This window comes from Diospyros lotus, chromosome 11 (assembly GCF_014633365.1).
Source record: "Diospyros lotus cultivar Yz01 chromosome 11, ASM1463336v1, whole genome shotgun sequence".
Classification (NCBI taxonomy): Eukaryota; Viridiplantae; Streptophyta; class Magnoliopsida; order Ericales; family Ebenaceae; genus Diospyros; species Diospyros lotus.
This window is the reverse complement of record NC_068348.1, coordinates 32042053-32069634: the sequence shown is the minus strand read 5'-3', so window position 1 is coordinate 32069634 and position 27582 is coordinate 32042053. Positions and strand designations below refer to the sequence as shown.

The window sequence follows — 27582 nt, the reverse complement described above, 5'->3', positions numbered from 1 at the left end:
TTTTTTTTTTTTTTTGAAAACCATATTATTGACAAATGACTTAGGGGATAAATTGATTTTGTTTTTCATCATCAAAACCAAATACAAGAGTAAAATATCATTTTCGAGGCATCTATATACACAACATAACCTCCGGGCCCACTTGGCATAATTAGGACTAGTGCTGAAGTTAGTCTAACATTAAGCTCTCGAAAGCCTTTCTCACATTCGGCAATTTATTCGTATTTGACTCCCTTCTACATAAAACTTGTCAAGGATATGGCTATTTTTGGAAACCCCTCCATGAATCTTTGATAATAGCTTGTCAACCCCAGAAAACTTCGTATCTCAGTTGTATTAGTTGACTATTTCCACATTTGAACAGCCTCAACCTTGGTTGGATCCACCACGATTCCTTCGGCTAATATCACATATCCCAAAAATGCCATTTGGGATAACCAAAACTCGTACTTAGAGAATTTGGCACACAATTGATGTTCCCTAAAGGTTTCCAACACTATCCTCAAGTGTTTCTCATGTTCATTCTCATTTGAAGAGTATATCAATATGTCATCAATAAGTATGATCACGAATTTATCCAGATAAGACTTGAATGCTAGGTTCATGAGATCCATAAACGCAACTAGCGCATTGGTAAGATCAAACAACATCACTAAGTACTCAAAATGCCCATATCGGGATTGAAATGATGTATTTGGTACATCGTCGGGTTTAATCCTCAACTAGTAGTATCCGGACCTCAAATCCATTTTTTAAAACACTTTCGATCCCTGTAACAGATTAAATAATTCTTCAATTCATAGGAGCGGGTACTTATTCTTTAATGTGACCTTAGTTAATTGACAGTGATCGATACACATTCGAAGACTTCCATTTTTCTTCTTTACAAACAATATCGATGCACCCCACGGTGACATAGTCAGCCTAATGAATCCTTTATTAGTTAGCTCTTGTAACTGACTCTTCAATTCTCCCAAATCGGCTGGTGCCATATGGTATGGTGGTATTGATATGGGTCGCATTCTGGGCATCAGCTCGATGAAGAATTCAATCTCCCTGGGAGGTGGCAATCTCGGTAGATCTTCCGAAACACGTCTCTGAATTCTCATACAATCCACACCTCCCCGACCCTAGGTGTCCCTGTTCCACTAATTGAGCACTGTCTAGGTACCCATATGCCCTTTTGTTCATTAGTCTTATCGTTTTATGTGCCAAAATTATTCTTTTTTTCTCGGGATTACTCTGTCCCTGAAATTTGACTAGTTCTTCCCCAGGTTTTCTTATAGTCACCGTTTTTCTCTAGCAATCCACATTGGCATCATTTTGGATAGAAAATTCATCCCTAGGATGACATCGAAGTCATTCACATCTAGCAATATTAGATCAGCTGAAAATTCATTGCCGTTTATGCTAACCTCGCAATCTTCAATTAGTTTTGATGTCTCTATAGTTTTTCCCATAGGGGTTGAGATAATCATCAAACACCCTAAAGGTTTAGTTTCACCTCAAACCCTCAACCAATGTAAGCGAAATGAATGAATGCATAGACTTTGTATCTATTAATGCATGCACAGGGGTTTTCAGTATAAGGAGTGTACCCTGTATGACTATAAGATTTGTCTGACTTTTAGTCTCTTCGGATAGTAACCATGCAATATGCCCCGACTGCTCGCACTTGAAACATACGATTCTCCCTGGGTTTCCCACATGAGGCATTTCCTTCTTCTTGGGATAGTCTCTTCCCATGTGTTATTCTTCCCCACACACAAAGCAATGAATCGGCTTTACCGAGAATTTCCTCCTTGGTTGGTTCTTCTTGCATCGGGGGTACTGCTTACTGCTCTAAAAATTTTTATTCCAAGGTCTAAGTTCCATATTCCCTTTTGTCTCCTCAGACTTTATCAATCTTACCCGCATGAGATTTCTTTATGTGGTTAGAGCTCGGTTAAAAGATTTCTTATAGGTATCAATGGACCAAGTACTTAGAGCTTGTTGTAATTCCATCTACAGTCCGGACAAGAACTTTTGTGCTTTTTTCCATTTGTCTGCTTGGTACATTGGTACGTATTTTATGAGTTAGGTAAATTTTGTATTGTACCGGGTTACCGTTATCTCCCAAGTTTGCCTCAAATTCGTAAACTCCCAACTCTTTTATTGTCTCTAACTTTGAAGAAAATATTTGGCATTAAAGGCTTTCTTGAACATTTCCCATGTCATCGTCTAAGCTTGGCTAAACCCCCCTGACTCTTGTCCTGAATTGGAATGGAATTACTGCAGGGCTCGCCTTATGGTTTGCCACCATCTCCCTACTTCTTCTTCTAACATAAAAGAAGCACAATTTACTTTCTTCGCGTCACTACATTGCAAGTGTCGGAGTAATTTCTCCGTTTACTCCAACCAATATTTGGATATGTTGGGGTCGTCACTTGGCCTTCCTTTAAATACAAACGATCATTGTTTTCAGTATTGTTCCAACATGTTCTCCGTATGCCCGGTTGGTTCCTCTCTAGCCACATAGGTTAGAAGGTTTTCCAAGACTCTCTCTATCCTGTCCAGTCGTCCTTCCTAGACAGTGTATTCCCTTACTCACCTCTCACTCCTTACATTGTTGCTACTGTGGTGATTGTAGTGACGTATCTCATTATCACTGTCATCTTAGTCTTTTCAATTAGGGGTGTCAGAAGCCATGTTTCCTCTTTGCCTAATGGTAACCATCTGTAAACGGAGAAAAATGAAATCACATTCTAAGGAAAAATTTTATTCGAAAGAAATTTTATTACAACTTAACCCCTCTGCCAAGCATAACACACAATGGAATCACTTGTGGCTTGAAAATCCAGCCAAAACACCTTTGATTTGGCCAATTAATCCTCGGCTCCGACAATACTCGACTTTCCGGCAAAGCTTCGAAACCTCTTCAAATCATCACAACAATCCCTCAAATTTTTTAAAAATCTTCTCTCACATGGAGAACAAAATTTTTCAAAAATGAAATCACATTCGAATGGAGAGTGTTTTTCGCGTTTTGGACCTAAAGAGCTTGTTTTGGCTTAAAACAACCAAAACGACATTTTAGCAATTTGAGTTGTGTACAAATTTTTTTTTTTTTTTTTTGTATTTTGGAAAATGTATTTTTGAAAATGGGTAAATAAATGCTTTTTAAATGTTTTAGAAAACTAAAAATTGAAAATGACTTGAAAACGGTAAAGAGAACGTAATCTTAGACTGCGTTCTCTTTACTTTTCAATTTTCAGTTTTGAGTTTTAAATTCATTTTTAGTTTTCTATTTTGGTAGTCTATTTTTAAAAAATTAAAAACTCATTCTCTTTATCATTTTGAAAAACTATTTCTCAAAACAGAAAATTAGAAAATACATTTTCTTTGAAATTTTAAAAATAATTTTTTAATGATATTTTATTTCATACATTTGATTATTCAGTAAATTAAAAATATTTAATGTTAATATATTATTAAAAATATATATATTTTAAAGTTAATGAATTTTATAATATTTTTCCCATTACAATAATAAAATATGAATAAATAAATGTGTTTTGAGTTTAGAGTTTGTTTTTGATGAAAACACTCAAAATAATTTTTTTTTTTTTGTTTTGACTTTTCTTTACAAATTTTCTTTTTGTTTTTAAAAATGTATTTTTAAAAATAGTAAAGAGAATGCGTTTTCATTATTTTAAAAAATTAAAAATTAAAAATGACTTAAAAACAATAAAAAGAATACAACCTTATATATTAATGGATTTTGAGCCTCGAAATAACCCTTAAATGGTTTAATAATTTAGGCACACACTTTAGAACTTTTTTATATGAATAAATTAGCTACCTAATTGAGTTAAAAGGCGACACCCTTTATAATTTTTTTTCTTTTTTATTCAAAAGAAATTAAAGCATCATGTATGGGTTTAGGGATTAAAAATAACACGATGAAATCATATTTAATAATAATCCTAAAAAGTTTGGGATTTGATTGGCAAACTCTTGTACTTAGAAAGATAAAAAAAGTAATTGCAAGTATGGAACTTACATGAAAAGAAAATAAATTCTAGGTAATTGAATCGCTTAGAAATTATTTGCATGAAAATTATCAATTAAGGGTATTTGATTGACTTAATTTTTAATTTAAAAATTATTGTTAGTTTTTAATTTTTAGTGTTTGATTATCACTATTTCCCATAGAATTACCACCCATACCCACCTTCTTCTCCCTGCCTCCCCTCATCTCTCTCGCCTTTAGGTTTTGTCCACAGTAGCAGATCTGCCATTCGCCACCGTTGCACATGTTGTCATTCCATCAATGCACACGTCATCGTTGAAGCCACCACCATCAACAATTCTTGGAGTTAGATTGCAGCGGCCGCCATTCGCCTTCAATGTGATAGAGGCTGCGATAGAGTTTGTTTGCAAAGCGATGGACGAATGGAGGCTGCGATCAGAGGCGGCCCAACCAATCTGGGGGCTCTAGGCGAAAAAATTTATCGAGGCCTTCTTAAGAGTATTAATTTTTTATAAGAAAATAAATAATATATTTTTTTACTAAAATTTTTTATCATTTCATTAAATTAAAAAAAAAGTTGAAGTTCAATCAACTACAAAATCTGATAATTTTTAATGATAGTGAATTTTTAACTAAAATATAATATCTCAGAGATTAAAAAATGCTAAACAACCTACTACAATAAACAAAGAAAAAATAAAACTAATTTTTTCTTGAAAGTCTAAGAAAGTTAGTGCAACTCGAGTAAAAAACTATACATTCCTGATTTTCCTATAGAAGAAAACAAAATAAAGCATTAAACTGATAACATTAAAAAGGTAAAGTTCACCAATAATGAGCAAATTTTATTCCACAAATATGCGTTGAACTATACTCAGTTTTATGTAAAATTAAATTTTCTTGCTTTTTGAGATACAAAATCGTTGATTAAATTTCCATAATTAAGTTTATCTAATAAACCATATTTAATAGATAATATAGCTAATCTATTTAATATTTCTTGTGACATAGTTGACCTCAAATATGACTTTATCAATTTCAATTTTGAAAATTTTTTTATAGCACAAGCCACTAAAACTGGAATTGTGAATAATATTCTATAAGCAACAATATATGCATTTGGAAAATAATCAACTATTTTGATGTAGTGAAGAATTTTCAATGTACCATTTTTTTCCTTTTAAAAAGTTTCTCTTAACACTCTTAATTCTAAAAATAAATCTAAACCATCTATATCAGAAAGTCCATCAAATTTAAGAACATTTTTAAGATTCAAACAATATCCTTTTAAAACATCTTCATCCATTGATTTTAATTTCTTAAAATTGCATAGAAATTTTTCATATATTCCAAATTACTCAAACCTATTTCGAAGTGAAGAAATGACTTGATCAATTGTGTACATAAAATAATCAACTCTAAAGGATTTTTCAACAGATTTTGTTTTATCATCATTGATATTTTTATCAAATTGTATTTTGTATATAATTTTGTAATAAAACATTTATTATTAAAAATAAATATATATATAAATAACAAATTTTTAAAATTTGGGGCCCTCCTAATTTGGGGGCCCCAGGCGGCCGCCTTGCTGGCCTTACTATAGGGCCGGCTCTGGCTGCGATGGCCATGACGGCGGCTCCATTGGAGGTGAACAGCGGCCACTGCAAAGCAATAACAGTTCGGCTAGTTTAACGTGGGCTGCCTTCTAATTCTCCAAAAAAATTGATCTAACCCCCATGAAAAAATCTTTTCCAACTAAAGTGGAGAAATGGCATCACATGACTAAAGTGAAAAAATAATTTGCCTGAAAAATTTAGCCAATCAAACATTTTAAAGGTAGAATTTGAGTGAAAAATAATTATTTTTTACAAAAAATGTGACCAATCAAATGCACTCTAAGTGTAATAAGTGGCGGGTTAGTGAGCCAAAAAATAATTTTGGGAGATTGATTTGAAACTTTTGTCATAGTTTGGTGGGATCCAAAACGATAAACTTTTTCAGTACTACTACAATGGTAGTGTTCACTCCATTATTGGTAATTTTCTTGCATTGTCAAACCGCATGAGAGTTATATAAATTTCCCATTAAATATATTGGTTTATAAGTTTGAGTCTTATAAGCCAATCTTTAAATATGAATTTGTTTGAGAGGGAAGGGGATATAGACATATTTATCAAAATTTAAAAAGTTGGTTTGCTAATTGCTAGCAACAATGATTTTTACCAAGTCATTTGTTAAAAATATGATTTTCATGACAACAAAATTTTCATAATAATAAAAAAGGAGCACCAAGAGTGCACGAGAAATGTTAACGGGGTCAAGTGACATGCTAAGCATTTTTTAAGAAAAATAACAAAAAAAAAAAAAAGGCCCCAAGTTGCTGCATATACATACATTAGATAAAAAAAAATTAAAAAAAAAAAGTTGAGTTCTTTGACAACTCTAGCTTTACTTATTTCTATGTCACATATTGTTACACGTTGAAGAAAAATATAACCTAAAACTAGTTCAATGGGAAGGAGATATCAAGAAGAGATGTCTCCAAAATACAGGTCAAGTGGTCGGATCGCGATAAGTTGGGATTCGTACTAGTAAGTCGTGAGTTCGACTCTTTTCCCTTGCGCAGTGAGGCAAAGCCTTCACCTGTAATTTATCTTCTCTGTCGAAATCACGAGCACGAGCGGTAGGAAACTGCGAAAGAGCGATAAATCACAAAATATCAAGAAGAGACATAATTACAAATTTTTTTGTATAATGTGATATTGATCGTGACGAATTATTATATTTAAAATATTACGTGTCTCACTAAAATTGTTGCAATGTTAATGTTAAATCACCCTTAAGAGATATCACTGCGAAAGAGCGATAAATCACAAAATATCAAGAAGAGACATAATTACAAAATTTATGGTATAATGTGATATTGATCGTAACGAATTATTATATTTAAAATATTACGTGTCTCACTAAAATTGTTGCAATGTTAATGTTAAATCACCCTTAAGAGATATCAAAGTCACGAAACTCTGCTACCAATAATTTTTGAAGATTTTTCTTTAGAACAACTTGATATATTTTGATAGAAAGAGATAAAAAGAACAAATGAAGAGTTGTTATTTTATTAACATGGATTTACCTATTTATAATAAGTGAATAAACATATCTATTTCTCTACAAGCTATATCTCTTCCATTTAAATCAAGGATGCAGTGCTTTATAACAATCGTGTCTTTTTGTAAATAGTCATGTTCCTAGAACATGAAAAAAAATCTGTTAATTTAAATCAAAAGAAATATCTATTTATAAATAATTACAACTTTTTAAAATAATTATATCTATTTATATAGAGTTATATCTCTTAAACACACAACTAATTCAAAATCATTAAGGAAAAGAAGTCGTTTTCACAACTCAACCCCTATAACCTCTCGGTCACAAAGGAACGCCCTTGCCATTGCTACCAAGAACAGTCTCTTGCATGAAAATCATTCATCCAAACATATAAGATGTTGAAACCATTCCATGAACATCTTGAATTACAGCATCACCCCACACAATATCCAAATCCCAAGTATATTTTCCATAAGCATTATCCTCCAAATCCTTGATTTCAATCACCAATTCTTCCAACACCTGATATATTTGCTTGCAATGGGGGTGGGAATGATCCCAGAGCCGGTCCAACCAATTTGGGGGCTCAAGGCGAAAAAAAAATTTGTGGCCTTTTTAAGAGTATTATTTTTTTTATAAAAAAATAAATAATATATTTTTTTATTAAAAATTTTTATCATTTCTTTAAATTAAAATCATTTCATTAAATTTTATCATTTCATTTAATTAAAGTTAAAGTTCAATTAACTATAAAATTTGATAATTTTTTAATGATAGTGAATTTTTAACTAAAATATAATATCTCAGAGATTAAAAAATGCTAAACAACCTACTACAATAAACAAAGAAAAAACAAAACTAATTTTTTCTTGAAACTCTAAGAAGATCAGTGCAACTTGAGTAAAACTATACATTCCTGATTTTTTTATAGAAGAAAACAAAATAAAGTATTAAACAGATAACATTAAAAAGGTAAAGTTCACCAATAATGAACAAATTTTATTCCACAAATATGCGTTGACCTATATTCAGTTTTATGTAAAATTAATTTTTCTTACCTTTTGAGATACAAAATCGTTGATTAAAATTCCATAATTAAGTTTATCTAATAAACCATATTCAATGGATAATATAGTTAATCCATTCAATATTTCTTGCGACATAGTTGACCTCAAATATGACTTTATCAATTTCAACTTTAAATTTCTTTTTTACAGCAGAAGTCACTGAAACTAGAATTGTGAATAATATTCTATAAACAGCAATATATGTATTTGAAAAATAATCAACTCTTTTGATGTAGTGAAGAATTTTCAATGTACTATTTTTTTTTCTCTTAAAAAGTGTCTTTAACACTCTTAATTCTAAAAATAAATCTAAACCATCTATATTAGAAAGTCCATCAAATTTAAGAACATTTTTAAGATCCAAACAATATCTTTTTAAAACATCTTCATATATTGATTTTAATTTTTTAAAATTGCTTAGAAATCTAATTTTTTTTTCATATATTTCAAATTACTCAAACTTATTTCGAAGTGAAAAATGACTTGATCAATAGTGTATATAAAATAATAAACTCTAAAGGATTCTTCAATAGATTGTGTTTTATCATCATTGATATTTTCATCAAATTATATTTTATATTTAATTTTTTAATAAAATATTTATTATTAAAAAATAAATATATATATAAATAACAATTTTTTAAAATTTGGGGCCCTCCTAATTTGGGGGCCCCAGGCGGCCGCCTTGCTGGCCTTACAGTAAGGCCGGCTCTGAATTCCTCAGCATTAAAAGCATGCACCTTGTTCTTAACTTCTATCCAACTCCAACCGGGTAGCTTCTTGACTCCTCTCTCCCTCATCATCCTCTTTATACCAGCTCTCTCATTCCACCTATTAAATTTGCCATACATGTCAGAGAGGAGAACATAAGTACAATGCTCTTTGGGCTCTAATTCCAGCAAATAGCTTGCTGCTTGAGCTGCCATATCAATATCACCACAAATCCTACAAGCACCAGGTACAGTTCTCCAGACAGTTGCATCTGGTTCAAATGGCATTGCTTCAATCAAGGCTTTTGCTTCCTCCAATCGTCTAGCCCGCCCGAAAAGATCAACCCCACAGGCATAATGCTCCATTCTGGGAGGAATTCCATCAACAGATTCCATTGATTTTAGAATATTGTAACCTTCTTCCACCAAACCAATGTGGCTACATGCAGTTAAAACTGCAACAAAAGTTATATGATCCAGTTCGACTCTGCTATCCCTCATTAAGAAGAACAGGTCCAATGCAGCTTTACCCTGCCCATGTTGAGCATACGCAAATATCATCGAGTTCCAAGTGATTGAATTATCTTTAGTGGTCGCTTCAAAGGACTTTGCAGCATCCTCAGCTATCCCACACTTGGAATACATACATATCAAGGAGCTAGCTACAAAATCATTAGATTCGAAGCCTAACTTTAGGGCTAAGGCATGGACTTGTTGACCCAATTGGAGAGTTGCCAAATCTGAGCAAGATCTAAGGACAGCAGAAAAGGCAAAATGGTCAAGATGCAAGGTGCCAAATTGCATTCGACCAAAGAACTTCAAGGTGTGTTCGCTCAACCCATATTGTGAGAAGCCTGTCAAAATTGAATTCCAGGAAACGCTATCCTTTGCATTCATAGATTCAAATATTTCTACTGCATCCTCCAAATATTTCCTACTTGACTTAAGATACATAGCTATCAACGAATTAGAGATTGGTATTGACTGTTCCAACCCCCTCTTAATTACCAAAGCGTGCAACGATTTTCCTTGGTTTTGATGCACATCTTCAAAACAAGCACTTATCATAGTAGTATATGTATAGATATCTGGTTCAAACCCAAGTATTCGCATCTCTAGGAAGATTTCTAATGCATGTCCTCCTCGGTTATGTGCTAGGTAGGCTGTTAGCATGGAATTCCATGTGACTAAATCTTGGTTGCCAGTAGCACTCTCAAACACTTGCTTGGCATCTTCAATGGATCCACAGTCTGAATGGAAAGTAATTAAGGCATTGCATAAGGTGTTATCAAATGCGAGCCCATGCTTTATGATTTTAGCATGGATAAGCTTATTTAGATTGCAAAACTCAGCGTCATCAAGCAATGTTAAAAGGGGAGCAAAGGTGCCATCATCAAGGTTCACTCCTCGCTCCATGGTGTCCAGGAACAAAAATGCAGTCTCGCGATCACCCACCTTTGCAAACCCTGCAATCAAGGCATTCCAAGAGACAGAGTTACGTTCTGACATGCCCTGGAACACTAAATAAGCATCTTGAACTCTGTCACACTTTGCATACATGTCCAAAAGAGCACTTGCCGAATAAACATTTTCCCCATGGCCTGTCTTCAGAACGAGCGAATGTGCTTGCAGCCCCAGATCAATGCAGCCCTCACAAGCAACGCCCTTAAGCAGGCTTCCAAATGTATACCCATCAACCATAAACCCGCATCTTCTCATACTTTTCAGAAGTTCCCAAGCACTCCATAAATTTCTATAACTTACACACCCAGTGATCATTGAGTTCCATGTGACCGTATCTCTGTTGGGAAGTTCATCGAACAACTTGCTTGCAACACCCACATCTCTGCATTTCGTGTATCCGCTTAATATAATATTTGCAGTATAAGTATCAGCAAAGGTTCCTCGTTTGATTGCCCAACCGTGGCTTACTGAAACCTTGTACAAAGAGGCCACAGAGCTTTCAACGAGAGAACGCATAATCTCCATGAAGACCCACTTTAAAAAATCATGTATTCTTGCCAATTAGATGATAACCCATTTCCTCCAAAGTTGCTTCTCGTTGGACAAAGCTAAAAACGTTAACTTTTTGCAACTCCGGTTTACACGATCGCCGAAGGTTGTGCTGGACGACGACGACGGTGACGGAGCGAGCCGCCGAAGAAGCGTTTGGGGCTTTCTGAATACCCAGCCAATGTCATGTGATGTATAAAACGGGTACACTCGAAAAGGCGTTACCCGACCCGTATCCCATTTGGCATGCTTAGGACTCTTTTATCTTATTTTAATTTTATTATTATTGGCAGTATTAGTATTTAAAGCTAATGCTTATAATAATATTAATTAATATGATAAATTAATTATAATCAATAATAAAATTAACTCAAAAGAATTAATACTTTGGCACTAAATTATATATATATATTTAAAATCTTATGAAAAATATATTTTCAAAAAACAATTAAGATGAAGTAGAGTAAAAAATGATAATCTTTTTATGATAAATAATTATATTAATTAAAATTTAACATATTAATATTAATATTAATATTTATAAAATTCTTTTTTAGAATATTGATATGTTGCTCGTATCAAATAACATAATGTTATCTGATACAGACCCAAAAAAAGGAGTTACATATGGTGGGGCAAAGCAAGCAATAAGAGGTGGAGAGGTCGCGTATAACATATCATTGTCAAACATGACAACATATCAATTTTATATTAATAAATGAGAACACTTTGATATTGTTTATATGAGTTCAGGAGACAAACTCAATATCTAATTTAGTCTAACCTCAATACCAATCTAGTCCAAATAAGTTGAATTAAATACAGGAAAAAAAAAAAGAAAAAAACTTGTACTAAACTCATCCAATTATATAATTTTGATCAATTGGACTGAGTCTACTCTCATTATGACTCCATTTATTGTCATGACTACTTTCCGAACAACCAAACAGAAACAAAAAAATATATCTAAAAGTAATCTTTTTTAATTCAAAATAAATTTACTTTTTGCATGATTAAGAGAAAACATGTCTAAAATTAATTCTCTTTAATTCAAAATAAATTTACTCTTTTTGTATAAGAAAGAGAAAACATGTTTAAAAGTAATTATCTTTTAATTCAAAATAAATATACTTTTTGCATAAGTAATAAAAGTATTTATCAATAAATAAAAATTTAAATATAAACTTTTGAGACATAAATAATCAAAAGAAAAAATCATGTTTAAAGACAATCCACCTTTAATTCAAAATAAATTTACTCTTTATACCCACTTTTAATTTAAAATAAATTTATTTTTTATATAAGAAATAAATACATTTATATTATAAAAATATTTTTATTAAACATCAAAACTTAATTAATATGAACAAGTTTGCTCAACAATATTCTACAAGTAATATATGCGTTCGAAAATGAATCGACTCTTTTGATGTAATAAAGAATTTCTATTGGACTATTTTTTTCCTCTTGAAAAGTTTCTCTTAACACTCTTAATTTTAAAAATAAATCTAAGCCATGTATATCTCAAAGTTCACCAAATTTAAGAAAGTTTTCAAGATTTAAAAAATACTCTTTTAAAATATCTTCATCCATTGATTTTAATTTCTTAAAATTGTATAGAAATCCAAAAAAAATAAAAAATATGTACATAAATATTACTAAATTTTAAAATTTGGGGCCTTTAAATTTTAAAGGCCTAATGCCATGGCATACATGGCTTAAGGGTTGGGTTGGCCCTGGGATCAATGAAATTCGTCTCCAGAGAATGCTTTTAGCAACAAAATTGTCAATCTCGCTGGTAAAGAAGCCATTTTGCAACAAAAGCTATGTATTTTGTCTCTAAAGAGCTTTTAGCGACGAAATATTAGGTTTCGTCGCAACTATAAAACTGATTACATAATCTGCGAGATGTAAAATTTCTTAGGCCACAAAATCACTAACTTAATATACCTTTCAACCGTAATGGTGTTTCCTATTTATGATGAACTATTAGTGAAAATTTTAGAGTTACCTCAACGAAGCAGTCATGGAAAAGCAAGCGAAGGAGCTTCCCAGGAAATGAGGGGTATAGGGAAGAAGTTGCTCAAATTGTGTTCTTAACCATATGAGCTCGATAGATGGGCATGAAACTGCGTAGAAGTCGAATGAGATGGCTGAAGGAGGAGAATTAGAAGCTACCATTGTGCAAAAGACAGCAATTAAAATAAGAATTAGGCTTTGAAAATGAGGTGTTTCCATGACTGTTTATTGGTTCAAGTCTAACACTTATAGAGAGAGAAAGAGATGAAGCCAGGGAGCATTGCCACATTGCTGAATCTGTGTATTTAAAACTGAATTGATGGGGTTTGGTGGTTGGGAGTCTAGATTTGCTGTCCCAAGAAGCTATCTCAGCCAATTAAATTTTAACAACTCATCAAATTTTACACATCATCACTTTTTTATATGTTCAAATTTTAATTGTATAAAGCTTCTCTCTCTTTGACCCAAACCCAATACTTAGGTAGATTTGGTATCGAAACTTAGGGTCACTCGGTTCCCTAATTTACCTCCTCCACCGCACTTTGATGAGCCAGTAGATGAGGGCGCTCGTGATAGGACGTTGTAACACCCCGCCTTCCCAAGGTGTTAGGTAACGTAAGATTCGAGGATATTTTTTTTTCCAATCAACGAAAATTCAACACAAACCGTTCCCCAAAGATCCCATTACACCTTCTCAGTATATCAACTATGAACCATCAACAAACTAAGACAGGTACATCATCTCAAATGCGGAAGCTAGATCAAAACCTCAATAAATCATAACCGAACCCACTTTATTTATAACATAAAGTCAAACCAAGGTTTTACATGACGCCATCAAAATTAACAACATAATTGAAAACAACATAGAGTAAACTATCCACCAATCGCTGTCACTCCTCGACAATTCCCTTTCCCTTCGCACCGCTGCCTTCACCTAGAACGTTTGAATATTCTAGGGACATAGTCCAAATTAGATGATGAATCATGTAAGTGACAGTTCAAAAACACATTTTTTCATGAATGAATGTAAGACATGAAATAAACCAATACACTCGGTAAGCCCTACCCCAAGAGAATCCCAAGCGCTTAACCCTACCACGGGAAAAGAGCAATCTCTCTAAAACTTATGTCACCATATCGACACGACGCGATTCTAGCTTAAGAGGGGTAAGTCAACGCATCTCTCCAACATCTTCGGAACAATCGATACCAACTCCCAGCCCAGGAGGATCACATCAACGTAGGAACCCAGCTCACCACATTTACGTCAGAGATTACGTTCCCACTCTAAGCATCCATGAACCACCACACAATCCCAACTCCAAAATTTCACATGAACCACCTAGTCATTCTAGTGCAACTTCCCTGACCAAACGGCCTAGCACGAAAACCAAGGCAGTTATCTCGGCATACTCACCAGCACAAGATACCCTTATTATTTTGTCATATCCTTGGAGAATTATGGCTACACTATCCAGACAACATCCTAAGCTAACGTCCCATATGAATAACACAATATGGACGACCTAATCATCCTAGTGCAACTTCCCTAACCAAACGGCCTAGCACGAAAATCAAGGCGGCTATCCTGGTATGCGTACCAGCACAAGATACCCCTATTATTCTGTCACGCCCTTTAAGAATTATGGCTACACTATCCAGACAACATCTTAGGTTAACATTCCATGCGAACACACAAAACCCAAGACAATGTCACATTTCACAATTCAATACATCATATAAACAACATTTTATAAAATGCAATGCACAAGTTCAAAATATTTAGGGACGAACCTCCCTCATAAACAAACTGTCACCGGTTATCGTTTCAATGCACAAAACCATTTTGCATGAAATCACAAAATGTTTAGATAGAACAAGTACCAAGTTTTAGTAGTGAACAACTCACAATAAATCAAGTTTTGGGGGTGAACACTCACCTCGAATGTATTTGAATCGTCTCGATCCTCGTGCACGACCTCGTTTTGCATGCTAAATCACAAATACTAGTACTTATACACAACCTCGAGCCACGACACTCCTAAAACACCATATTTAATTAAAGGAGCATCAAAATCTATTTTTCTCAATTTTTCCATAATTTTCTCCATTTTTTGCCCAATTTTCACCTCGATAATTCCAAATTAATTATCTTCTCAAACATTTTTCTAAATTTTTCAACACAATAATTCCTAAAATAAATATAGAAAAATATTGAAAGAAAAATTATCGAAATACCCCTTCTCACTCGCCCTCACGTGCCAGGCTCGTGGTTGCGCTTGGAATGTGGTGCGTGCAGCTCACGCGCTACCATCTTTCTCAATTTTTCGATCGCCGGCGGATGCTCCGATGGCCAAAATGATTACACCCTCTTCAAGCCCTTGATGTGTCGATCACAATGGCACAATTTTCAGGCCGAACGGACACTAAAAATGTAATATCCCGAAAATTTGAGAAATAAATAATGATTAATAATTTTGGCATTTGATGTCATTTTGGAGTATTAGAGAAATTAAGAGAAAATATTTACTTATGTTATTTTGAGAAAATAAGTAAATAAGATAATTATTAATTCTTGCATTTATGGAAATTATTAATTTATTTGGGAATTTGGAGATATAAGAAAAAATAAATTAATTTAAAATAAATGCGAGACTCGTTGGGATTTTAATTGTGGTGCGCCTACGTGGGATTTTAGGCTGTTAAATTATTTATATTACGCGGTTAGATTTAATTAATGCGAGCCATGGATTTATTAATCGCTATTAAACGTTTTACTTCGCAGCGAGAGTGCAAGAAAGAGAAGAAACGGCCGTGTAAAGGCAAGCTCCTAACCCTCTTCTCGTGTTCTTTAATTCCCGTGGAAGACCCCGTGATTTCTTGTATTTTATCACCTCCCTTACTTTAATTCGGCATCTTGCCTTATTGGTTGAACTATTATTCATTTGTTTTAATTTAAATTAAATTAAATCCGAGGCTTCTATAATTTTATTCGTTGTGAGCCTACGGGGGTTTGTACCGCCCCCATTCCTTTTGGGAATGATGCTGAACCAGCTTGGGAACTAGGTTCCTAGACGGGCGAGTTTATTTATGATTTTATCGGGCTTATTTACAGTTTTTCTCAGATTTATTTATGGTTCGGTTAGAGCTATCGAGCAGTGGGGCAGGGGTCGGTTGTTGGTAACGTTGGGGTAGACTATGGTACGGCCCTGATGTGGACCGTCGGGTGGACACCCCTAGTCACTGACCGTTGACCGGTGCCGGGCATTGCTGACTAGCTCTGCCGGTATGTGATTTACTGCATGATTAGATACATTGTATTACTGTTCATGATTTGATATGCACATGGGTACGGGATGCATATTGGGATATCCATTTATTGAGAATGCTTGGACACGGACATTCTAGTTTGGTTAGGTTGCATCCAGCGCGAGCATATGCATGGCGTGTGGTTTACTATGTGGGCGGAGCATGGCCTGATGCCTGGATGTATGGGCGCCTTGTATCACGTTGATGCTCACTACGCCATTGCATTTCTATGTGCATTGCATGGATACTGATAGTATTTAGTTCTCGGACGGGAGTACCGTTCCGAGGGAGCCTATGGCTCGGTTGTCGGGAGTACCGACGGATACAGGTGACGGGAGTACCGGCCTGGGACAGCGCGCGCAGGTTTGTGGAGATATTTGTTGCCTTTCAGGGCAACGGCAGGTTGGTATGGGACTTGGGTGCCAAGTGTCTTATGTGGGCCCCAAGGACCGGTATGTGCTTTTATTTTGTTATGCTATTGAGCTGTTGTGTTGTAGCGTCTCATGGCTTGTGTGTACCTGGGGGTTTATTTTGGGAAGAGTTTTTTGGTTATACTCAGCCTACAGCCTTTCTTTTCCTTATGCTTGCTGAGTCTCTCGACTCACCTTGCTTTCCATCATTCCAGGTAGTGGCGGCGTGGGCCATAGCAAGGGAGTCAGCTTTAACGGCAGAGTCGGTGTGGTGTACAGGCAGTCTCGTCAATCCCTGTCAACTCTGATGATTGTGTAGGGTCTACTCTATTATTTTCTACTGTGCCAGGTGTTTTCTCGAGTCTTGTGTATTTCGGCACAGGAGTTTGTGTTTGTTTATTTATCTTGTGACCGCTGTGTTAGCGGGGTACCCGTAGTGCATGCATGTGTTTTTCTTCGCTTCCGTTGCTCTCATCTTTGAGTATGCATGCCGGGGTGGTTTTTGTCTGGTGTCTCATTCTTTTCTCCTCCCGTAGGCGCTCCCGTTCGGGTAGTCCGGGTGCTTGGGATATCCGGGCGGGGGTGCTTACAATGTTGGTATCAGAGCGTAGTTTGAGTCAGTTTTCGGAGACGAGTTCCTGTACACCAAGGTTGTCGGGTAGAGTTAGGGATGTCTAGGTGAACCGAATAGGGTTAGACTGTGTCCCAGTTGTGTTTTGCTGATTCGTGTAAGAGATCGTGTCCCAATTTATATTCGTGCAAGGGTGATAAATGCACGTTAGGAAGGGACTGTGAAATGGTATGAATAAGGTTTATTTAGGAGTTGTGCCTGCCCCTAGGTGTTTGGGTAAGATGGTGGTTTCGCCTTAATATAGCTGCCTGATGTTTGGTGATGTATACAGATTTTGAGTTTTCCCAATGGAACCCGAAGGCCTAGATCCCAGTGTACCCCTACCCAATTTGGATGCCTTCCCAGAATTGCATTGTTTATGGTGTCAGTGGCAACAGGAGTTTGCTTCTGGATGGGGAGGCGGGCAAGACGAAGAGGAGTACCTAGTGGGTTATGTGTATCGGCTTGAAGAGTTGTCTCAAGAGATGATCCACGAGATCTTTTTGGGGACTGTCAGAGAGACAAGTCATGTTCGCCCGCGAGCACATGAAGGACATGTGGAGGCGACTGACTAAAGTAGTGATGAATGATGGGAGCCTTACTAGGGATTGATACAGAGTGTGCCCAGGATTGGAACACTACCTGACACTCAGTCAATCCGAGTCATCGTGAGGGAACCGTCACAGCCACCAGAGGGACCTGTTGGACCCAGCCCTAGCGTAGCTAGCATTGAGGACTTAGCTTACTTGACAGATGAAGTTACCTCGGTTGCCAGGGGTGACGAGGGGAGTTTTAGTTAGTATGATTGGTAGGGGGCTGTAATGCAAATGTGTGGTTGTAAATTACGAGTTTTGTAAGAATGGGAATGGTGTGAGAAATCATGTGCAATGCTTGGAGGTATTATGTAATTAGAGGTATTAGGTAAATTTGTGAGCCTTGGGATCCTTAGGAATCAAGTGGTTGTTGCTATTAGTAAGGAAGCTTTTAAAGCTCCATTTAGAGTGTACATTGCTTAGGATAAGAGCGTGTATGGCTGAATTCTTTCATCGGTTGTGAATGAGCGAGGAATGGCACGGAAAGGTCCCATTATGTGGGAATGTGCTATAGAAGTCTGATGGTAAATAGTAGATCCGTAGGCACCGAGATGTGTGCCTGGTGTGAATGTATTTACTATAAGCCTGGGTCTGAGCTTATCCCAAGAGAGATCTGTGATGAGAATTCACTGAAAGACTATTATGAAATTGAGGACTTGGGGTTTACAGTGGTTATACTGTTTGGAAATTTAGCATCACGACCTAAATGGGGTGTAGGTGTTTAGTTCTCACAGATGGAGTGGAGTTCAGGTGACGCCGCGATTGGCGTGTCGAAAGACTTAGGCTGTGAGATTTTGTACTAAATAGGGTAAAGCAAAAGTGGTAGTAGACGTTTTGGGCTGTCGTAGAGCATCTGTGGAGTAAAGTGAATTAGAAATAAGGAAAACCCCTCTACGTTTGATGTTGTGGGAGATACCCAGGTGTATGGCCAAGGCCGAAATTGGATACAGGTCTAAGTAACTGTTGGGTTTTGCTGTAAGGGTAATGGTTGCTATGAGTACGCGCGGTACTAATCACGAACCACATGCCCTAGGGTCAATTATTGACCGAGTGAGAAAATGAGATTCCCCTGGGTGCTGGTCAAGTGGTACATCGGCAGAAACATGAGATGGCTTGTTATGCCAGTCAGATGAACGCTTAACCACATCTTTAAGTTGCTTTTCGTTTTTGAGGCGACTTATGAGATGCCTTAGGAATTAGAACAGTTGTTGACACGGTGATGTGCTATCAGTCGAGTAGGCTACGGAGTTGATAACACCAGTTCTAGAGCTCGTGTTCTAGCTAGCCTATTGAGTCTTCGAGGAGCTCAGGATTCGTAATTAACGGTCAAGAAGATGTACGGTCCAATTAGCTATTGGGAGTTAAGATTAGTAGCAAGGACAAGACTTAGGATTGGTGGTCATTGAATAAACCACAATTGGGTATCTTGATTCCTATAAGGAGGGGAGATCTGGTGACGTTTTAGATTCCGAGATGTATTGAGTGGAGAGTGTTTATTCCTTGATAGTCCTGACTAAACGGCTACCCGTATTTATGAACGAGACCCCGAGCATTCGCGGCAAATTATGAGAGAAAGTACTGCCGAGAAAATGCTGTGTACCTAGTTAAGAATCAGTTGGCGAAAGTCAGACTAAAGGATATTGCTGTTGAATTCTTGATTGAGGATGTCGTATCGTTTCCACGTTCTCATGGAGCGTAAGTACGTGGCAGGTTCCGGTCACGTTATCGAGTATTAGCTTCTCGACATGCAAGGAGGTGGCTCTACTCCTGTCACTATCGGTTGTATCTGGAATTAGCTGCGTTCGCATTGAGCCTGGTGGTGCGAGTCAGTTTATCATTAGGATTGAATGCCACTGAATTTTGAGTTGCCTTTAGGTTGATAGGTGGTCGAGATAGCTTTGGGGAACAGTTGAGTTATGAAGTGGTAATAGGAGAACATTGTGGTTGTATGTAATATATGATTGATGACGTTCCTTAAGCTAGTTAAGGTATTGGCGATTATATCGTGGCCCTATTGAGGTGATGGATTGTGAAGTTGTGCTGGTGTAGTAAGTCAAGTAGGATAAGTAGTAGACTCAGATTTGTGGGAACTGGAAAATGATGATATGGAATGTTCTAGAGGTGTTGATGAATAATATCATGAGAGTTGTGAGCGTATCTTGAGGAAATGGATTAAACGAGAATTTCGAGGACGAAATTCTATTAAGGAGGGGAGAATTGTAATATCCCGAAAATTTGAGAAATAAATAATGATTAATAATTTTGGCATTTGATGTCATTTTGGAGTATTAGAGAAATTAAGAGAAAATATTTACTTATGTTATTTTGAGAAAATAAGTAAATAAGATAATTATTAATTCTTGCATTTATGGAAATTATTAATTTATTTGGGAATTTGGAGATATAAGAAAAAATAAATTAATTTAAAATAAATGCGAGACTCGTTGGGATTTTAATTGTGGTGCGCCTACGTGGGATTTTAGGCTGTTAAATTATTTATATTACGCGGTTAGATTTAATTAATGCGAGCCATGGATTTATTAATCGCTATTAAACGTTTTACTTCGCAGCGAGAGTGCAAGAAAGAGAAGAAACGGCCGTGTAAAGGCAAGCTCCTAACCCTCTTCTCGTGTTCTTTAATTCCCGTGGAAGACCCCGTGATTTCTTGTATTTTATCACCTCCCTTACTTTAATTCGGCATCTTGCCTTATTGGTTGAACTATTATTCATTTGTTTTAATTTAAATTAAATTAAATCCGAGGCTTCTATAATTTTATTCGTTGTGAGCCTACGGGGGTTTGTACCGCCCCCATTCCTTTTGGGAATGATGCTGAACCAGCTTGGGAACTAGGTTCCTAGACGGGCGAGTTTATTTATGATTTTATCGGGCTTATTTACAGTTTTTCTCAGATTTATTTATGGTTCGGTTAGAGCTATCGAGCAGTGGGGCAGGGGTCGGTTGTTGGTAACGTTGGGGTAGACTATGGTACGGCCCTGATGTGGACCGTCGGGTGGACACCCCTAGTCACTGACCGTTGACCGGTGCCGGGCATTGCTGACTAGCTCTGCTGGTATGTGATTTACTGCATGATTAGATACATTGTATTACTGTTCATGATTTGATATGCACATGGGTACGGGATGCATATTGGGATATCCATTTATTGAGAATGCTTGGACACGGACATTCTAGTTTGGTTAGGTTGCATCCAGCGCGAGCATATGCATGGCGTGTGGTTTACTATGTGGGCGGAGCATGGCCTGATGCCTGGATGTATGGGCGCCTTGTATCACGTTGATGCTCACTACGCCATTGCATTTCTATGTGCATTGCATGGATACTGATAGTATTTAGTTCTCGGACGGGAGTACCGTTCCGAGGGAGCCTATGGCTCGGTTGTCGGGAGTACCGACGGATACAGGTGACGGGAGTACCGGCCTGGGACAGCGCGCGCAGGTTTGTGGAGATATTTGTTGCCTTTCAGGGCAACGGCAGGTTGGTATGGGACTTGGGTGCCAAGTGTCTTATGTGGGCCCCAAGGACCGGTATGTGCTTTTATTTTGTTATGCTATTGAGCTGTTGTGTTGTAGCGTCTCATGGCTTGTGTGTACCTGGGGGTTTATTTTGGGAAGAGTTTTTTTGGTTATACTCAGCCTACAGCCTTTCTTTTCCTTATGCTTGCTGAGTCTCTCGACTCACCTTGCTTTCCATCATTCCAGGTAGTGGCGGCGTGGGCCATAGCAAGGGAGTCAGCTTTAACGGCAGAGTCGGTGTGGTGTACAGGCAGTCTCGTCAATCCCTGTCAACTCTGATGATTGTGTAGGGTCTACTCTATTATTTTCTACTGTGCCAGGTGTTTTCTCGAGTCTTGTGTATTTCGGCACAGGAGTTTGTGTTTGTTTATTTATCTTGTGACCGCTGTGTTAGCGGGGTACCCGTAGTGCATGCATGTGTTTTTCTTCGCTTCCGTTGCTCTCATCTTTGAGTATGCATGCCGGGGTGGTTTTTGTCTGGTGTCTCATTCTTTTCTCCTCCCGTAGGCGCTCCCGTTCGGGTAGTCCGGGTGCTTGGGATATCCGGGCGGGGGTGCTTACAACTAAAAATGCCACAAAAATGGCAGTTGCAGGCGGCCCTAGACAGTCTGCCTCCCGATTCTGGCAATACTCGAAACTGCTTCAAATGCACTCCAAACCACGTCAAATGCTCCAGAAACGATCCTTGATCCCTCGAGACCAAAATCCCTCTATCCCTTTCCTTCGATTCACTCCCAAAATTGACCAATTTCTTGCTCAAAATTTGAAACCCTCAGCCCCCATTTTATAGTAATTTTCGGCCACCTCCCGGCCAATCACAGGCCAAAGCTTGGCCCTCAAGCCAACCCACGCCGTATACAACCTTCCCCAAGTCTCCATCGACCATCTCATCGCCGGAAACAGCCTCCACGTGCGGTGGATTTGTGGTGGCCGATTTCTCCTTCGTGTTCACACTTGAAATTTTGCTTTATTGCACTTTCACCCCCTAGATTCTTCCAATGACATTTTTGCCCTTTGCATGATACCCCTGATCTATCCAATTATACCACTAAGGCCCACAATTTTAGTACTATTCATTTCATCCTCGAAATTCTCAAAAATCTATCGTTTTGACCTCCTTCGAGCAAAATTAGAAAATTACACTTTGACCCGGTTGATCGTTTTGACCCTAAATCACTTCGTTTCAACCGGGAATTGATCAAGGGTTGTTTCATATACAAAATCTACGTTCTCAAGACACTCTGTTGACTTTTTGGATGCTCCCTAAGTCGATTCAATTTTTTCAGCCCAGTCGACAGCTGTATCGAAAACTATTCTCGATCCATTTTCTTTTATCACCTCAAATCATAACTCGAACCACTCGTCGATACTATTCTATTTTCCTTAGCTTTATAGGAGTCGAGGTACTCCCTTCGTCTGATTTGGTTGCTTAAGATTGCGATAGTGTACCCTATAACCTTATTCTTTCAAAAATACCATTTGTACCTTCATAATATACCATTTATCACCTCAAGAAATTCTCGGGTATTACAGACATTATCCAAAAAAATAAAAAAACCCAATACCCAGAAAAATAAACAATCGCAGGTGGCACCCATTACTAACGATCACCCAGCTACCGTTAACCAAAAAGCTATTTGTACAAACAAGTGGGTTACCGAGAGAATGATCGAAAGCACAAAATGAAAAAAATGCCTTCACTTAATTTGTCGCTACCGTCTCTAGATGAAGCCAGTTGGGCTTCATCCCATCTGCGACACCTTGATGATTTATGATAAATTTCAATCTATGAAGTCCGATCGGACTTCATTGTCAGATCAAGTATAATTTGATTATCAAACTTGTCATCCTATCGGTATATGTAGCACGATCAATATTTCCAAAATTATGTGGCCAGCATGAATGCACCAAGGCTACAAGAAATTTCTCTCCCTCTTCCTCTCTCTCTCTCTTTCTCAATTGCTCTTGATCCTTTCATCAAACTCCACCCTTTTCATCAGTCCTTTTCGTCACCATGGCTCTGTTGCAGACATTTTTCTTAGACGCTTGCTTCTGCAAGAACCATCATTTCTGCCTCAAAAGAACACTGCCCTTGTTGTCAACAGCATCACTTAAACACCTCTCACAGCCACCCAATTCTTGCCATTTTCCAAGGTTAGAAAAGAGAAATTGGAAGAGGAAGTGCCCAGCGGTGGCGGAGATTGGTGGCGGATTGGCGGTTGAAGATGAAGTAGGTTCAAATGAGGATTAGAGTGAAGAGGGTGAGAAAGGTGTGGCAGAGTATGATTGGACAGAGGAATGGTACCTTTTTTATCTCACCAAAGACGTTCCAGAAGATGCCTGATGATGTGGTGGCCGATCACCCTTTCTCTGTCCTCGGATCAAATACTTGCAATGGAGTCGGGGACTTACTCCCTCGGAATCACTCCGACGTTTAAGTCAAATTACGAGATGAACAGAGGTTTTCAGCCTCTCAATTTTAGGCTTAAAGTAAAAAATAAGGATCAAATCCCCTACCTGTTGCGGATCCTCATCCTTTTATCTTCCTACTAAGATAATGATCTTCTTTCAAATTACCGAGATCCTTATCCCGTTCTTCGCAGAGCTGAGATCTTACCGATATGGATTCCATAATCACTTCTGAGGAGTTCGGGGTAATTCCCATCTCCATGATCCTCAGAAGGATGGTTGATCCCGGAGAATTCGGAGAATCCTCGTCGAGTAACAGGCTAGCTGGTGTGGTGATACTCATCTGCCACGTGTCTCCACTGGACTTGAGTAGGATGACGTCAGTGGATTAGCTCATCAGTAAGCACGTGGCACTACTGCCAATGGCTATATTTCCGGGGCATTGGAGTAATTATGGGCCCGAGGGTATTTTCCCTTATCAATGCCCCTTTAGGCCTCATTGTCTTCGAAAAACTCCTTGTTCTGTATCGCGATGGCAATGGCGTGCTTCGATGTCACGAGGATCGGTGCCCCCACAGGTAACCCAATCTCTTTGATTTTCTTTTCTGGGTCTGAATCTGATATAATTTGGGTATTGATGCTTTGGATTCTTATTTCATCTTTTACAAGTTCTTGCTTAGTGACCTCACAACTTGTATTATATTGTTTCAAATGGGCACCCTATAGCATGGAACCTAACCTTGTGAGGCTCTTTCATTGTTGTTCAAGTAAGTATGTAACTAGTGGTTCAATTATATGGTTCCAAGTTGCTGGTCTGTGGGGATTGAAGTGAATTCACAAATAATTTTGTGAGAGCCTGTGCTCGATTGTTGTGGGTCGGATTGTCTGAGTTTAGCTTTCAATAATTGGGTGGGTTTGACTTTGATTGGGGTGATTGATCCCTCTTTGTACTTACTTGTTTGCATCTTGCTAGTATCACCTTACTATTTTGCTGCAATTTATCCAATTCCAGAAGATTATATTTGCATGAAAACTTAGAACCAAGAAAGTCACTTCGGTCCTCACCCAAAAATGCTAATTCAAGGCGACTATTAGTACGTATGATCAAGTAATGTACCCTATAAATTACTCTTGTGGGATTGGTTCGATGATAGACACTGCTCTTATAGTTGCACTTTACATGTTGTAGTACCTGTCTTGTCTTGACATGAATATTACAACTTTTTATAATCCCAGCCCAATTATCATACTAAGCTTGTCCATTGAACCTCTTGATTTAGGTTAGCAAAACTATCAGAAGGTAATTAGATGGTTGATGGAAGGCTAGAATGCTTGTATCATGGACATGGTTTGGCAATATGAATGAGAGGGTAAATGTGCAACAATGCCTCAGGTTAGCATAAATGCTTTGGGTCCTTATATATTTAACAATCTTTTGCAGCAATATGTTATTTGATCCAACAAGTTTTACACTAGTTGTCCTCTATTTATGTTACAGCATCCAAGATACCCCAATCGGCTTGTCTTGGAACATGTGAGGTGAAGGATTCCCAAGGAGTCGTGTAGGTATGGATGTCGCAAAAGACACCACCAAATCCTAGTAAATTGCCTTGGTTTGAAAACTTTGCCAAGCCGGGCTTCGTGGACACTTCAACCACACATGAACTTCCTTATGACCACTCCATACTTCTTGAGAACCTCATGGATCCAGCCCACATCCCCATCTCCCATGACAGAACAGACTGGACGGCGAAGAAGGAAGACACCCAACCATTAATATTTGAAGGAACTGAAAAGTTTAATTATGATTTTTTGTAACTTACCTTCCTTGGTAGAAGGCAGCTCGCACTGATCAGTGGCTAATAGTAGAAAGTTGACTTTAACAGTTTTTTTATAGCTCATGTAACATCCTACTTTCCCAGGGCATTAGATAACGTAAGATTTTGGGAATATATTTTTTTTCAACGAAAACTCAACACATACATCATTCCCTGACAATCTCGTTATACCTTCTCAGTATATCAACTTATAATCATTAATAAACTAAGACAGGTAAATCATCTGACATGCAGAAGTTAGATTGAAACCTTAAATGGTATACAATCGAAACCATCTTATTCATAACTTTAAAGTCAAATCTCATTTTACATGACGCCATCAAAATGAACCACATAATTTAAAGTGACAAACTATAAACTATTCTCTAATCGTCATCACTACTCGGCAATCCCCTTTCCCTTTTGCCTCGCTGCTTTCACCTGAAACGTTTGAATATTCTAGGAACATGTCCGAATTAGATGATAAATCATCTAAGTAGAGTTCAAAACGAATTTTCATGAATATATGCAAGACATGAAACAAATGACACAACCCAATAAGCTTTAGCTCAAGAGAATCCCACACAGTGCTTAACCCAACCACGAGGAAAGAGCAATCTCTCTAAAGGCAACATCACCACACCGGCACATGGACACAACACAGTCCTAGGTTAAGAGGGGCAAAGTCAACGCATCTCCCCGACACCTTGGGAATGATCATTAGCACTCCTGGCCCAGGAAGGTCACATCAATGTAGGAACCCGACTCACCACAATCACGTCAGGTATTACGTTCCCACTCAAAAGCATTCAGGAACCATTACCCATTCCCAACTCGTACCTCACATGGACAACCAGTCGTCCTAGTGCAACTTCCCTAGTTATACGGCCTGACATGAAAACCTAGGCAACTATCTCAACATGCACACCAAAACAAAATACCCCTATATATTATTCCGGCAACACCCTTGGGGAATTACGACTACACTATCCAAACAACAATCCCGACTAACATCCCATATGAACAATACAACACGCATGACAATGCCACATATCACCACTCAATACACCATATAAACAACATTTTATAAAATACAATGCATATTTACAAAACATTTAGGGACGAACCTCCCTCATGAAACCAACCGTCACCGACTACCATTCACATGCAACAAAATCATTTTGCATGAAATCATAACACATATAGGTAGAACAAATATCGAGTTTTTAGGATAGAACTACTCCCAATAAAACAAGTTTTGGGGGCGAACACTCACCTCGAATATATTTAGAATGCCTTGATTCTTGTGCATGACCTCGATTTGTGTGCCAAACCTCAAACACCCGTACTTATACTCAACCTTGAGCCACGATACTCCCTAAACATCATATTTATTTAAAGGAGCATCAAAATTCATTTTTCCTTAATTTTTCATAATTTTCTATATTTTTCTCTTAGTTTTCACCTCGATAATTCCAAAATAATTATTTTCTCAAACATTTTCCCAAATTTTTCAACATGATAATTCCAAAAATAATTTTAGGAAAATCTTAAAACAAATTCTAGAAATTACCACTGGCCAACGCACCCTCACGTGCCAAGTATGTGTTTGCGCGTGAAGTATGGCGCATGCAGCTCACGCGCCGATCTTCTTCCTTGATTTCGGCCGCCGGCGATTGCTTCGATGGCTGATCTGATCACACCTCCTTGAAGATCTCTCTCATTCGGTCCCAATGGCACCATTGGTTGCCCAAAAGCTCACTGGAAAAGGCCTCGAACGGCCAGTTGTAGGTCAGCCCTTGATGTTCGCTTTACATTTTTCGGTAAAGCTCGAACCAGCTTCAATCCAACACCAAATGCTCCCAAATGCTCCAGAAATGATGCCCACCACTCCAAGGAAAAAATCCCTCTATTGGTTTCCCTCGATTTACTCTCAAACTTAACCAATTTTTGTGCTAAATC

General features: G+C 37.5%; 1 protein-coding gene across 1 annotated transcript; it reads right to left on the bottom strand.

Moving 5' to 3' along the window:
* Positions 1-7424: 7424 nt before the first annotated feature.
* LOC127813257 (putative pentatricopeptide repeat-containing protein At3g25970) lies at positions 7425-11013 on the bottom strand. The gene is made up of 2 exons (XM_052354147.1): positions 8914-11013; positions 7425-7685 (listed from the first exon to the last, which is right to left on the bottom strand). The coding sequence occupies exons 1-2, from the start codon at positions 10890-10892 to the stop codon at positions 7505-7507; spliced, it is 2160 nt and encodes a 719-aa protein (XP_052210107.1). The 5' UTR covers positions 10893-11013; the 3' UTR covers positions 7425-7504.
* Between the last annotated feature and the right edge of the window lie 16569 nt (positions 11014-27582).